At 43.7% G+C, this 12,935-nt stretch overlaps 1 protein-coding gene across 1 annotated transcript in view; it reads left to right on the plus strand.

Annotated features, from left to right (window-relative positions):
• Window positions 1–1,397: 1,397 nt before the first annotated feature.
• Window positions 1,398–12,935, plus strand: part of ARHGAP10 (Rho GTPase activating protein 10) — a 232,123-nt gene continuing 220,585 nt past the window's right edge. The window contains exon 1 of the mRNA XM_065405556.1: window positions 1,398–1,551. Within this exon, the coding sequence (XP_065261628.1) occupies window positions 1,398–1,551 (154 nt within the window). The remainder of the gene's footprint in view (window positions 1,552–12,935) is intronic.

The following is a 12,935-nucleotide window of genomic DNA, read 5'->3' on the forward strand; positions in this document are numbered from 1 at the left end:
GGCAGAGTTCTTGGCATCTAAGTGAGTACATCCAGTTATTGTACTGTCAGAGCTATTTCACTTCATAAATTTGCACAGTGTTCACGGGTTGGTGAAGTTCTAACAGACCGAAAAAAAACACACACCCCTTCTCCCCAAATCAAAATGAAAGCCAAATACAGATGTCCTCTTGAGCGACTGGTGCTTTGGTATTTGCTCCCAAGAATGATATACTTGAATGGGAGTTTGAAATGAAAGGAATAAATGTGAGGATATAACATGCATTTTGTGATTTGCATCACCAAAGTTACATCCTACCACCGAAACCTTGGTTGATTTAGAGTTTAAGTTTTTTTCAGTGCAAAGTCCCTGAAAAGCAGAGAAATGTCCAGCTAGGGAACCTTCCTGAACAAACTTTGACACCCACCCATCTCTAACACAAACTTTGTATTTCTAAACACAGCGCGCACCTAGGAGAAAACCTGAAGGCCCATCGCGGCACCTTTTACCCCGATGTACTGCGTACAGACATTAACCGATTCGATGTAGGTAGGATGTGCACCTGGGCGAAGATGAGGCGGCAGTTATGTTCCGATATTAGTGTGTGAGCGGAGGCTAGGAGTTCAGAGCAGGGGAGAGCTGGCTCGCAGTGAAATCAGCAGGCAGGGGGCAGACAACACCCTGTGCGGCAACTTGCCGCTGATTCTGGACCGGGCAATAATGGCAAGGGGACAGCGCGGATACAAGCTCAGCAGGCTCGGCGTGAGGGAAGTAGGGTAATTCATACCCTCCTGGGGGCCACACAACCCCAGCACGCTGTAAAGCCGGACCCCGGGCAGGCGCTGCTGCAACCCCCCTTCCTGGCACGTCTCTTGCCTCGTCACAAGTTGCTAATCATGCAACAAGGTCCCTGGAATTTGGGCGCGCGGGGAGGGCGCCCAGCGCCAGCGGGCAGAGACGGGAGCAGCTCGGGCAGAGACGGGAGCAGCTCAGGCTGAGCCGAGGGCGGGGGGTTGGAACTTGGCAGGGTGGAGCGCGGAGCGGGGCGGGGCTGGGATGCCGAGGCTGCCTGTGGCGGAGGCTGCCGGGAGCTGGGCAGCAGCGTCTCCTCAGTCCTCCCAGCTGCTCTCACGGCGGGAGGCTTCTCCGGCCGCTGATGAAGCTCTCGGAGTAGCTGCTGCTCTGTCCCCCTCCTCACCCTTTGTTGCAAGAGCCCCCGGGCCCGGGGTGCGGCTGGCCTCGGGGACCGCCCCCCCATGCCGTGGTTTGAAAGTGCCAGTTGCCAGGTCACCTGGGGGAATCGCTGTAGCTGGGAGGCACCGCGGGCCCTGCCCTGCTCCGTAGTGTCGGCTCTTGAGGCTGCTGCCTGGTGAAGAGGGATTTGCAAGGAGCTGAGCCCTGGTGCAGTTGCAGCAGCTATGGGGCTGCAGCCCTTGGAGTTCAGCGATTGCTACCTGGATAGCCCCTGGTTCAGGGAGAGGATCAGAGCCCATGAGGCGGAACTGGAAAAAACCAACAAGTTCATCAAGGAGCTGCTCAAGGATGGAAAGAACCTCATCGCTGCAACCAAAAGTGAGTGGGAAGGGAGGCGGGGGTGAGGAGGTGCTGGCGGGGGCAGTGTGTGCAGTGTAGTCATGTAGCCCTTTTTGTTGCAGTAATAAGACTGGTGCGGTGCTTTGCAGGGGCGGGTCCCTGTGTTTGCGGCAGTAATCGGCGCTGTATTGAGAATCTTGCTGAGAGCCTCCTTGTGCAGAGCAGGGAGGTTTCCTGCCCTGCAGGCTTTGTGTTGCCCCGCTGTCATCCTGGGTGCGAGCTACTGCTCTCCGGTGTCGCCAGCAGCAGCTGTTGCAAACTGGCTTGCCTGAGCTAAGAGGGCAGATGGCGGTGTGCCTTGCACAAAGCCAGGGTTTCCTGCCGGCTGAGGCGCGCGGAGAGAGAGAGAGAGTGGTATTTGCAAGAGGTGCCAAGTTGCTCCTCTCTTCCCCAGCTGAATGCCTGCCGCCTCATGTAGGTTTTAAAATTTTTGCGCTTCGTGTGAGGAAAGGTTTTGCTCTGAGTTGAAGTTAGTTAATTTCCCTCATCACCTTTCGCCCTAGTTAGAACCTCCTCATTCCACCTTCAGGAAACCGCTATCTTCCTGCCCTTGTGATCGTGGGAAAGTGATAACAGGCCTGCTACTGACAGCAACTCCCTTTTAACAGAACTTTTTGTAACCTTAGTTACATCTCTGCGATTTCCTGGCACAGGCCTGCCTTATTCTATATCTCTAAAGCCCATAGCAGGCTTTGGATACTGTATACATATACCCAGTACCATGACACTGACTTTGTGCCACCCACTGCATTTGCCTGTGTATTTTCCACCCTGAAAGGAAGATAGGGTATGTGGTCACAGTAACTGTCTAAATCAAGTTGATGAAAAATCATGGTTGGGGTTTTAAATGCACAAAGATGGCTACATCATGGTTTGTGGGTACCATAACTCTGAGTGGCATGACTACATATTTTCATTCTTGTCTGTAGTGTTGCATTCACATAACTTCTTAAATTTTAAGTTCAAACAGGGTAGTGTAGTTCATAAATGCTTATTTGAATCCAATGATAATTTAAACAAACAAATGTATTTATTTCACTTTGATTTTCACATATGCTGGGACTATGTTCCCTAAACTAGTGGTTTTCAAACTGCGTGTCGTAACCCAGTACTGGTCAGCGCCGCCGACCGGGCCATTAAAAGCCCGAGCGATGCTGCTTGGCTAAGGCAGGCTAGTCCTTACCTGTTCTGACACTGTGCTGGTGTGGCAGGTCTGGCTCCTAGGCAGGGGCGCTACAGGATTCTGCGCGGTGCCCCCCTCCTGAGCACCGGCTCCGCATTCCCATTGGCCAGGAACCAGCCAATGGGAGCTGGGGGGGAGGGGTGATGCGTGTGGGTGAGAGCTGTGTGGAGCCGCTTGCGTGCTTCTGTGCAGGGCCTGCTACTGACTGTTTCCGGGGCACAGTGTGGTCCGCGGTGCCAGGAAAGGCAGGAAGCCTGTCTTAGCACCCCCATTGTGCCGCTGACTGGGAACCGCCTGAGGTAAGCTGATGCCCCAATCCTCAGCCTTGAGCCCCCCCAAACTGAGCCCCTTGCTCCACCCCAAACCCCTCATCCTTGGCCCCACCCCAGAGCCCTCACTCCCTCCTGCACCCCTGCCCCAGCCTAGTGCCTTCTCCTGCACCCTGAGCCCCTCATTCCCAGCCCCACCCCACAGTCCTCACCCCAACCCTCTGCCCCAGTCCTGAGCCCCTCCCACACCTGAAACCCCTCATCCCCCAGCTCCAGTGGGTAATGGGCATCAACAATTTTCTTCAATTGGGTTGCCAGAAAAAAAGTTTGAAAACCACTGCCCTAAACTATACAGTAACTCCTCACTTAGTCTCCTGGTTAACATTGTTTTGTTGTTACCTTGCTGATCAATTAGGGAACATGCTTGTTTAAAGTTGTGCAATGCTCCCTTCTCACATCATTTGGCAGCCACCTGCTTTGTCCAGTGCTTGCAGAAAGAGCAGCCCCTTGCAGCTAGCTGGTGGGGGCTTGGAACCAGGATGGACCGGCAGCCCCCCTATCAGCTCCCCGAAGTTCCCTGTGCAGCAGCTGCCCAGCAGGCTAGCAATTGCAGCCCCACTGCCATGTGCTGCTCCCCGAGACTCCTGCTTGCTGTGCCGGGAGGAAGAGAGGGACTAATGTCAGGGTCTCCCCCTCCCCCCTGCTCCTGCACCCCGCTTACCCCATCTTCCATAGAGCAGGGGGGACACAAGACAGTGCTCAGGATGGAGGGAGCTTTCTGGCAGCAGCTGTGGTCTCAGCAAGCTGATCTAATTAACAAGGCAGTGTACTTCAAGGGGAAATGTGCATCTCTCTCTCTCTCACACACAGGGTGTATGTCTCTGTCTGCGATGCTCTCTCCCCTCCCTCCATTCCTGCTGCCTTGTAGAGTGTGAGAGTTAACCCTTGAGGGCTCAGCCAATTGCTAGTTCATCATTTAGCAGTAAGACATTCCCTGGGAAATATCCCACCCTCTGACTCCTCTACCTCAACCAAGGAAAAAAAATTCCCTGGAACCTAACCCCCTCATTTACATTAATTCTTATGGGGAAATTGGATTCGCTTAACATCGTTTCGCTTAAAATTGCATTTTGCAGGAACATAACGTTAAGTGAGGAGGTCCTGTACTGCTCCCTTGAGAGCATGTAAAATTTGAAAATGCACACAGCAGGGCCCAGCAGCTGTAAATTGGGGGGAATTCATCAGATTGTTCATGGGACAGAATAAGTGGCTGCAGCTGGGGAGGCTTCTGGGGTTGAAGATTTTTCAGATATCTCATTTTACCCAAGTAGAAGCAGGGCAGAACATGTATATCTCTGCTTGGTGTTTACTTAAATGGGTAAAGGAGATAGCATGCATTATGCCCTTTTCACTTGTTTATAACTCTTCTTTATTTGTTGGGCAACACGTTTTCTGCATTTGACAGGATAATGTGTTCTTTGGAGATTGCGTGCATGTCCAAATCATATAGATTTGAAATGCAAAATATTTTTACTTCACACTTCAGTTTAAAAGAATTTCTACAATGTTACTAAACTTGTGAAAAATGTTTTTTTTCTCTCTTTGCGTGGATACCTCAAACAGCTGGATAGAATTTTCTGAATCTTTTTTCCAAAACTTCCATTTCTGGTCTTAGTCTACCCACATGAACTTTTACGGAGTGCGAAAGGTACAGAAAATGCTTTGAATGAAAGTGTGCAGTGTAGTTGTAGCTGTGCTGTCCCAGGATATTAGAGAGACAAGGTACTCACCTTGTTTCTTGAATGAACGTGTTACCTTGATGATAACAGTAGTGTTACTTTAATATCCTTAGTGTCATTTCATCCTATTAACCCTTCTGAGTAGAGATATTGTATGGAAGGGGGTGGTAGATGCCACTGATTTTATATATCTAGTAGAGAAAATTAGTTGCATTGTGACTTTGCTGATAGTGGATTTTTGCCCCTATGAGAGCTTGCTTTTGTCAGCCTTTTGCCTCCAGTATTTATGGGTATGCCATAGGCATTTCCTGAAGGCTGACACTTAGTATTGGGTAGTAGTTGATTTTTCAGCTTAAGAAGAATAAATTAAAATAAGCTCATCAATATCAGGAATTTTTTTTAGGTTGAAGTACTCAACTATTTGGATTTTGTTTTTGGATGGGAAATTGTTTAATGGTAAACACAACTTCAGGCATATTAAATGTTATTCTGTAAATTGGGTTATTCAAGATCATTTCTCTCATGCCAAAAACTGCAGCATCATATCTGTACCCTCATTATTTATGATAAATACAGAGCTTTCCTTTATTTATTTATTTTTTTAAAATGAAAAAAAAACAAAACAAAGAAACGAGCAACAGCTGACAAAAACTTCATGATGGTCCTCTCCATCTTCTGCTGAATGTGAGGGGAAACCCCTAAAATTGAATATGTCCCACTTCCTGTTTAACAGAGAGCACTGTAAATGACTACGACATTTACATTGGGCCACATCCTGAGAGGCAGTAAGCATACACCACTCCTCTTGACAGTAGGTGTTGTCACTGCCTTTCAGGATCAAGGCAGTAGTTTTGTTGTGGTCCTTCTTCTTGTCATCTTTATTCTCCTTTCTTTTTCAGTTATACTGGGCAGTGTTTTCTCCCCAGTTCAAACTTTTTTATAAGTAGAAGTTGCAGAGTTAGTTATTGGTACACAAGTACATTACCAATAAATAAACCATCTCTGCTGCAGCCTTAACTGAAGTTTCTAGTTTTCAGCATGAGCCAGACTTTTAGTGTTGCTTTTAAACACCAAGTTCTAATTCTTTCATGAATCTGAAAGGTAATCAGTTCTGACTTGAAGTTCTCTTGTGTTTCCTGTCTAAAACCTTGCATCATCGAGGTGTCGTTTCTTGAAACCAAAGACTGGAAAGAAAGAATAAATAAACAAACAGTGGTTTTAGCCGTTCACTGATCTGTTTTCATTACACTTCCCTTTTTCCATATTTCAGTTGACTTTTTTTTTTGGTGTTTGCTATTAAATGCATGAAACAGTACACACATTTACAATAGAAATATCAATTATTTCTCAAGAAACTCCAACCATTTAGGATGTAAAGTTTGTTTTTTGAAGATCATTTCTGCATAGAGGTAGCCACTGGGGTTGAGAGAGATACCGAATGAAAATGCACTCAGTAAATAAATGAATCCTTAGATTGAGATAAAATGTGCATTTGAAAAGCTTGTTTAAAGCTCTTAAACACTATACATGGTTATAACCTACATAGGGCCCCAGCATAACATGCATTCAGATTAACATTTGAGGAACAGTCATATGACTCTTGATCTACACCAGTTTTTTAAGGCTTTCCATGTGAGAGCCAGCTAAACATGTGGCTCAGTGGCTTGCGCTAGTAGCATTGAGTAACATCTACTAGCTCTCAAAGACTCTGGAATTGTTGCCAGCTTAAATAGTTATGATGGAATTAATTTGTAAAATACGTAAGGAAATGGAGAAAAGCATTCAATCTGAAAACTATGTAATTCCTGTAGTTTAAATGAGTGCTCAGTAAATGTTTCAAAGAAAGCATCTGATATTGGTTCTCAGCAGGTTTGCTTTTATTATTTAAAAAAAAAAAAAGGAAAAGCCTTTCTTTGTTACAAGTAGTTTGAGTAATCTACAATATTGATAGGTTTCTAAATATCTCACTTGCTCTTCAGTAGGATGATTATGCTATTTGTTTACCTTATGAATTTCTCTAAGGTTGCAAAATGGAAAATAACTAGTTCACTTTTTACTGGCATCCCCATGCCCTAGCAAGGTGCTATGGTGTGTGTTGCAAATGCTGCCAGAGAATGTTTACTTGCTTTTAAAAAAAAAAAATGGAATTTCAAAATATAGTGGAAACATTTCTAAAAATCTTAAGTTTTGTAATTTTGGGCCAAATCTGATCTGACTTTCTTTTAAGAAAGGTTTACATGGAGGGCACGGTCCTTGGCTTCTTTTTAGCCAGTAGCAGCCACTCTTCTTAATGCTCCTTGTAATTAACATTCTAATAGCATGAATTCCCAGCTAATGGAAAAAGTTGCTATTGTATAAGAAAGTGGTCTGAGAGTCTTTCCATTCAGCCCCACCCAAAAGAAGGCATTCATCTTTATGTAAATGAATGGTACTGCTCTATAATAGAAACGGCAAATTAATTCTATGGAGAGGGCCAAATTACAATTTTTAAATGTGGTCTGAGCTGGGATTACAAAATTAGTGCCATAGCCTACCTTCTCTCCTCTGCAGATCTTTCACTAACGTCAAGGGGAGGTTGCCTGAAGATCAAGGATAGCATATAGTCTTTAGTCATCATTGTCTTCTTCTTTCTGGTCACTTCTGTATTTGGGGTTGCCAACTTTCATAGCCTTTTTCCAAAACTCATGATTATATGCCTGGCTGTCATGCAAATTGGTCTCTTTAAGGTCCGCTGATATCCAGTCCATGTACCAAGTCTTTGGCCTCTCCCTGTACATGATAATTGCTATCCTACCAATATAACTCTCAGGTCTCTATTGGACATATCCATACTAAGGACTGTTGCCTAGCCTCCCTCAACTTGTCTTCAATTGGGGCAACCCGCATTAGGTCCCTCACAACTTCACTTCATTTCCTATCATGGAGTAATAGTCTTTAACTAGTAGCTCAGCTATCTTATGAAGTTGTTATTGCCTTTGGGATCAATTGGTGGTGTGGGGAATGATTTAGGACATTTCTAGGACCATAGCTAATTCTGTCTTTTGACCATTTTGACCAATTCTTAGTGCAGGTAAAAATTCTGAATTGCAAGTATTTGAGATGCTGGTTGTTAATGTCATCATTAGGCTTCAGAGTCAATTGAAATGAGTGGTGTAGTTTACACTTTTCAGAGCTGTTGGGTAGATCACATTTGGTAGGCTTCATTCACAGTCTGTTTTTTTTTAAGTGTCTAGCCTTTTTATTTATTTATTTATTTTTAATGAAAGCTTAGACTCAAGTTCTGCAGAATATATCCTAGAAGCTGCAAGATGGATCTGTCCTGGATCCTGCAGTTTGAATCCCCAGTTTGAAACTAAATTGATGGTCAAATTAGAGAACTGCTGCTGAGCTTGAGGCAGGAAAATTCCACCTCCCAAAATTAAAAGATGCTGACTTCCTGCATTTGCATGAGAGTTGTTGTTCAAATGGGCATATAACACACCTTAGAGACTTTACTGGTTTTAGAAAGTGAGGAAAAATAGAGAGCATGCTTCATCTGGGGATGGTCTACAGTACACTTAGAATTGGTACTGGTGTGACTTGGTTAGAGGGGTGACTTTTTGCCACCATAGCTACTCTGGAAAGCCCTAGTTTGGACTGTACAAAGGTGCCTTATACTGCTGTAGTTATTTTAGTTCCTGAACCAGAGCACTCGGGGGAGTCCAGAAACTCTGAGTCTCTTTTGAGTGACTGACCATTGCCCATGGGCTGGTTAAGAATGAATCCTCTGGGTTTTTAATCCATTACTTCATTCTGGGCAACTATTCTCCACTGCCTTGTACCTTGAATAGTCATACCAATGCAAAGTGGGGCTAAAGCAATACATTCTAAGCTCTTTAGGGCAGAGACTGTCTTGTTGTTCTGTGTTTGTACAGTACATAGAACAGTGGGGTTCCATGAGGCTCTGAGGCACTATGGTAATAAAAATAATAAAATTGTGATTTGGTAGTGTTTGTTTTTTGCCTTCCTCTGCAGCATGGGGCACGGGTCACTTGCTGGAGGATTCTCTGCACCTTGAGGTCTTTAAACCAGTATTTGAGGACTTCAGTAACTCAGGCATAGGTTAGGGATTTGTTACAGGAGTGGGTGGGTGGGTGAGATTCTGTGGCCTGCGTTGTGCAGGAGGTCAGACTAGATGATCATAATGGTCCCTTCTGACCTTAAAGTCTGAGTCTATATCCCCTTTGCACAGGCATAAATGGGTACACATGAACTTAGTGCTGGTGTAATTTGTCAGACTGATGGCCCAGAACTTGACATCCTAGCATTCACCTGAAATGTATAGCACAGGCAAGAGTAGTGCAGCTTCCTTGCCAGTGTGCTTCTGCCTTCTTCTGAGGGAAAGGTAGAATAGTTATGTCTTTGCTTATTTTGTCCTTGGACTTTCTGCTTGAGACTGTCAGCAGTGGTCTGGTGGTGGTTTTTGTGATGTGTAATAATAATTAGAATAAGAATACCAACTTGCTTCTCACAGGTTACCTGTGGTAACACGTATGTTCACTGGTGACCTAGAACCCAGGCTCTGTATCCTACTCCCAGTGCCCCTAGGCATTCCAATTTCTACCTCTTTGGGTCCTGGAAACAAGCCCATGCTTAATTCCCCATACATTATTATTAGTGTCATTGAACTCAGTAGGAATTTTCTGGTACATACAATTAAGCATGTGTGGTGGTGTTTGCAGGATTGGAGCCAGCACTTGTAATTTCCCCTCTTAATCCATCGCTGCAAACTTTTTTGTTGTTGTTGAGAGGGTGGTGTAAGTGTCTGCAGAGAGCAACTACAAAGCCTATTCTGTGAATTTGTTAGGAAATTTGTTAGGAAATTCCAAACAAAGTCCCTTTGTTCCTGGTGCTACTTATTGGTGAAAATATAGAATTAAAATGATTTCTGCTCATTTGCTTGTTTTCCTAAAAGAATATGATGGAAAAACAAGTCATTTGCAATGGTAATGTACATCTTAACATTACATAATTTGGGTCTATGTTTGGTCTTCTGTGCTTTGTTGTAAAATGTTAACTTTTTAAAATTAATCAACATGAAAATGTTCCAAAAATATGAAGTGAAGTGCAACATAATTTAAATGAATATTATTACCAAACTTAATGCTCTTGGAAGGTAGTTCGTGGCTTTACAGAGTAGTTTGTATGACTGGCAGTTATATTTGATGGGATTTTATTTTGGTTTTAAATCTTGGGAGTGTGGTGCTGGAGTTTTACATGACTTCTCTGAATTTCCAAATAAGATTCACAGAGACAGTTTTATGACAATAGTCTAGTAGTGGTAAAAAAACCCACAATGAATGTATACTACCGTAAAAGCTCTGTTGTTCGACACTCAGTTAACCAGAAAGCTCAATTAACTGGCATTTCTGATATCTCCCAATAGAAATCTTCAATCTAGTAACCGGGACAAGTATATTGCCCAGCACGTTATGCAATTGCACATTCTGCACTCCGCTTACTTGTCTTCTGCCGCTTTTGCATAAAAGTAATCTGATATCAGGGATTTATTCAAAAAAGCAGCTTCCAGAGTGTCATAGGGTCATTACAGATTCAGCCCAATCTCCTGCCCAATCAGCCCAGTCCATTCTACATCTACAATGATAATTGATGTTTGATGATGATGATCCTGAAGTGTCTTCTGAATCATCAAAGAAAGATTTAATTATGTTCAGTATAGTTTTAGTGTGAAGTGTATTTTTAGTGATCTGGGTGTACGCCATGCACTGCCCATAGTGATATGTAGTGTCATAAGAGAACCTACTGTATAGAAAACTTTACCAGTATACACCTAAGTGCTTCAAGAAACCAACCACTCTGCAGTGTAGTACTACTACTGGATTGGTGAGTACCTGTATACTATTTTATACTTTATTCATTTTATTGTATTCTAATTCTTTGAAAATTGGTATTCCATTGATAAAGTATAACTCTGTTAACCAGAATATTCGATTAACTGGCAGCCCCCATTACCCCAACATGTCGGATAACAGCTTTTACTGTAGTATTTTTCAGGTATTTGCAACATTTTGAGGGGATGGCCTGGTCACTTCAACTCTGATTGGAAGTAGAACTGTTCAGTGAGTGTAAGAATGCACATTCATGAGTGTGTTGCGGTCCTCATATTGCATGGAATTGGAAAGAGGAAGTAGAGCTCAAGTCTATGGGAGCGCCGAGATAAGGCATGTGCTTACTACAAGTTCTTGCTTCAGAAAAATGTGTGCTTTAGCGTTTCTGAAAAGCAAACTATGAGCTGGATGGGTGTGAGTTCTCTTTCCATGCCTACTTGTGCAGATGGGGTCATGCTATCATTCTGTTCTTGTGAGAATGGCTCTTGTCTTATTCCAGCTAGTCAGTTAACTTTTTGCTTTCCTTTCTATATTTCCTTGTCTCAAGATGGAATATTTTCCGCTGTTGTTCTAACCTTGAGCTAATGCCTGCAATGGCTTTATGCTGAATTGGGGAGTTCTTGCCAATTGTTTATGATGAGTTACTCCCTTGTGGGAGAGAAGTAGTAGTAGGAAAAGCTACCTGCAAAAGGGGGATGGGGAATAAAGGACTTTTTAAATAAAATAAAACATTTGATGAATATTTCTGTCTCGCACCATTAACTAAGTGCACCTGCCTAAAGCCGGTCTTCGACCTGGGATTATACAATACAGTCTGTCTTCCCAGGAAGATGAGCACAGATGGAGATGAGAGGCTCATTGGAAGCTTCAAGTTCTGATTTTCCTATTAGGTTTGATTTGTTTTCCTTGGTAGGCCCAAGTCCTGGATTTAAAAACAAAACAAAAAGTTGTAATTGGACTCTAATTCTATACCTTTGTATATGCTGAGGGTATGATGGGATTATTGGTATTGTCCATCATGGAGGGGAATCTCCGTTTAAACAAGCAAGGTAAACTGGGTATCTTGCAAAGTATAAATGTCTGAATAGGGCTCTCCTACCTCAGCAAAGAGTTTATCGGAAGTAATAGGATTTTTTGTAGCAGAAATTGGAATGATGTCCTGAACAAAAGTATGCCAGGAGCCAGCATGCTGCTAGCAAGTATTCTCTAATTTTAAAAAACAGTCTGTTCCCTGTATTTTTTTTTTTTTTTAATTGCACGCTGTGACGTTTCCCTCTGGTGTTATCTGGACCTGTGATCTGCTAGGTCACAATTCTTGACTCTGGGAGCCAGCCTTACCCTGCACTGCTGTGAGAACCCCCACTCCTGGGCTATTAGTGCACAGCCTCTGGCATGTAAACTGCTCCTTGGATTGTGCAATCGAATGACACTAGCCAATATCTCTGGTCCCAGACACAACCCTAAGAACCTCCGTCTTGCAGTGTCCAGTTATGCCCGCTGCAAGCTTATATGAGTTCGTCAATTTTAACAAAGAAATTGATATGTACCAGGCTTGTTCTCCCAAGGGGAGTCTGACATACTTCAAACCAAACATACTGCTTCAGGTAGAATAAACAAACAGATTTATTAACGACAAAGGTAGATTTTAAGTGATTATAAGTCAAAGCATAACAAGTCAGATCTGGTCAAATGAAATAAAAGCAAAACGCATTCTAAGCTGATCTTAACACTTTCAGTGTCCTTACAAACTTAGATGCTTCTCACACAGGCTGGCTGATTGCTCTTCAGCCAGGCTCTCCCCTTTGGTCAGCACTTCAGTCGCTTGGTGTGGTATCTGTAGATGTAGGTGGAAGAGAGAGGACGAGCATGGCAAACGTCTCTCCCTTTTATCATGTTCTTTCTTCCCTCTTGGCTTCATTACCTTATCACAGTCCCAAACTGACCAAATTGGAAATGGGGAGTGACTCACTCAAGAGTCCAACAGATCCTTTTGTTGCTGCCTTGGCCACCGTCCTTTGTTCCTGTGAGGCTGGGCTGGGTTTGTCCCATACATGCCCTGATGAGGTGTGAACTGCCTCTCTCCTCTTGGAGAGTTTTTGCCTGGTCTTATTTTAAGCCATGAGGACACATTTTCAGCCTCATAACTATATACATGCAATTATAACCCATAACATTACTGCAACAACAATTACTATAACAACAATGCTCAGTGCACCATTAGCCTTCCGAAGACACCTGACATGACAAACTTTGCATTGGATACCACACAATCATTTTACAAGGA

This window comes from Emys orbicularis, chromosome 5 (assembly GCF_028017835.1).
Source record: "Emys orbicularis isolate rEmyOrb1 chromosome 5, rEmyOrb1.hap1, whole genome shotgun sequence".
Classification (NCBI taxonomy): domain Eukaryota; kingdom Metazoa; phylum Chordata; order Testudines; family Emydidae; genus Emys; species Emys orbicularis.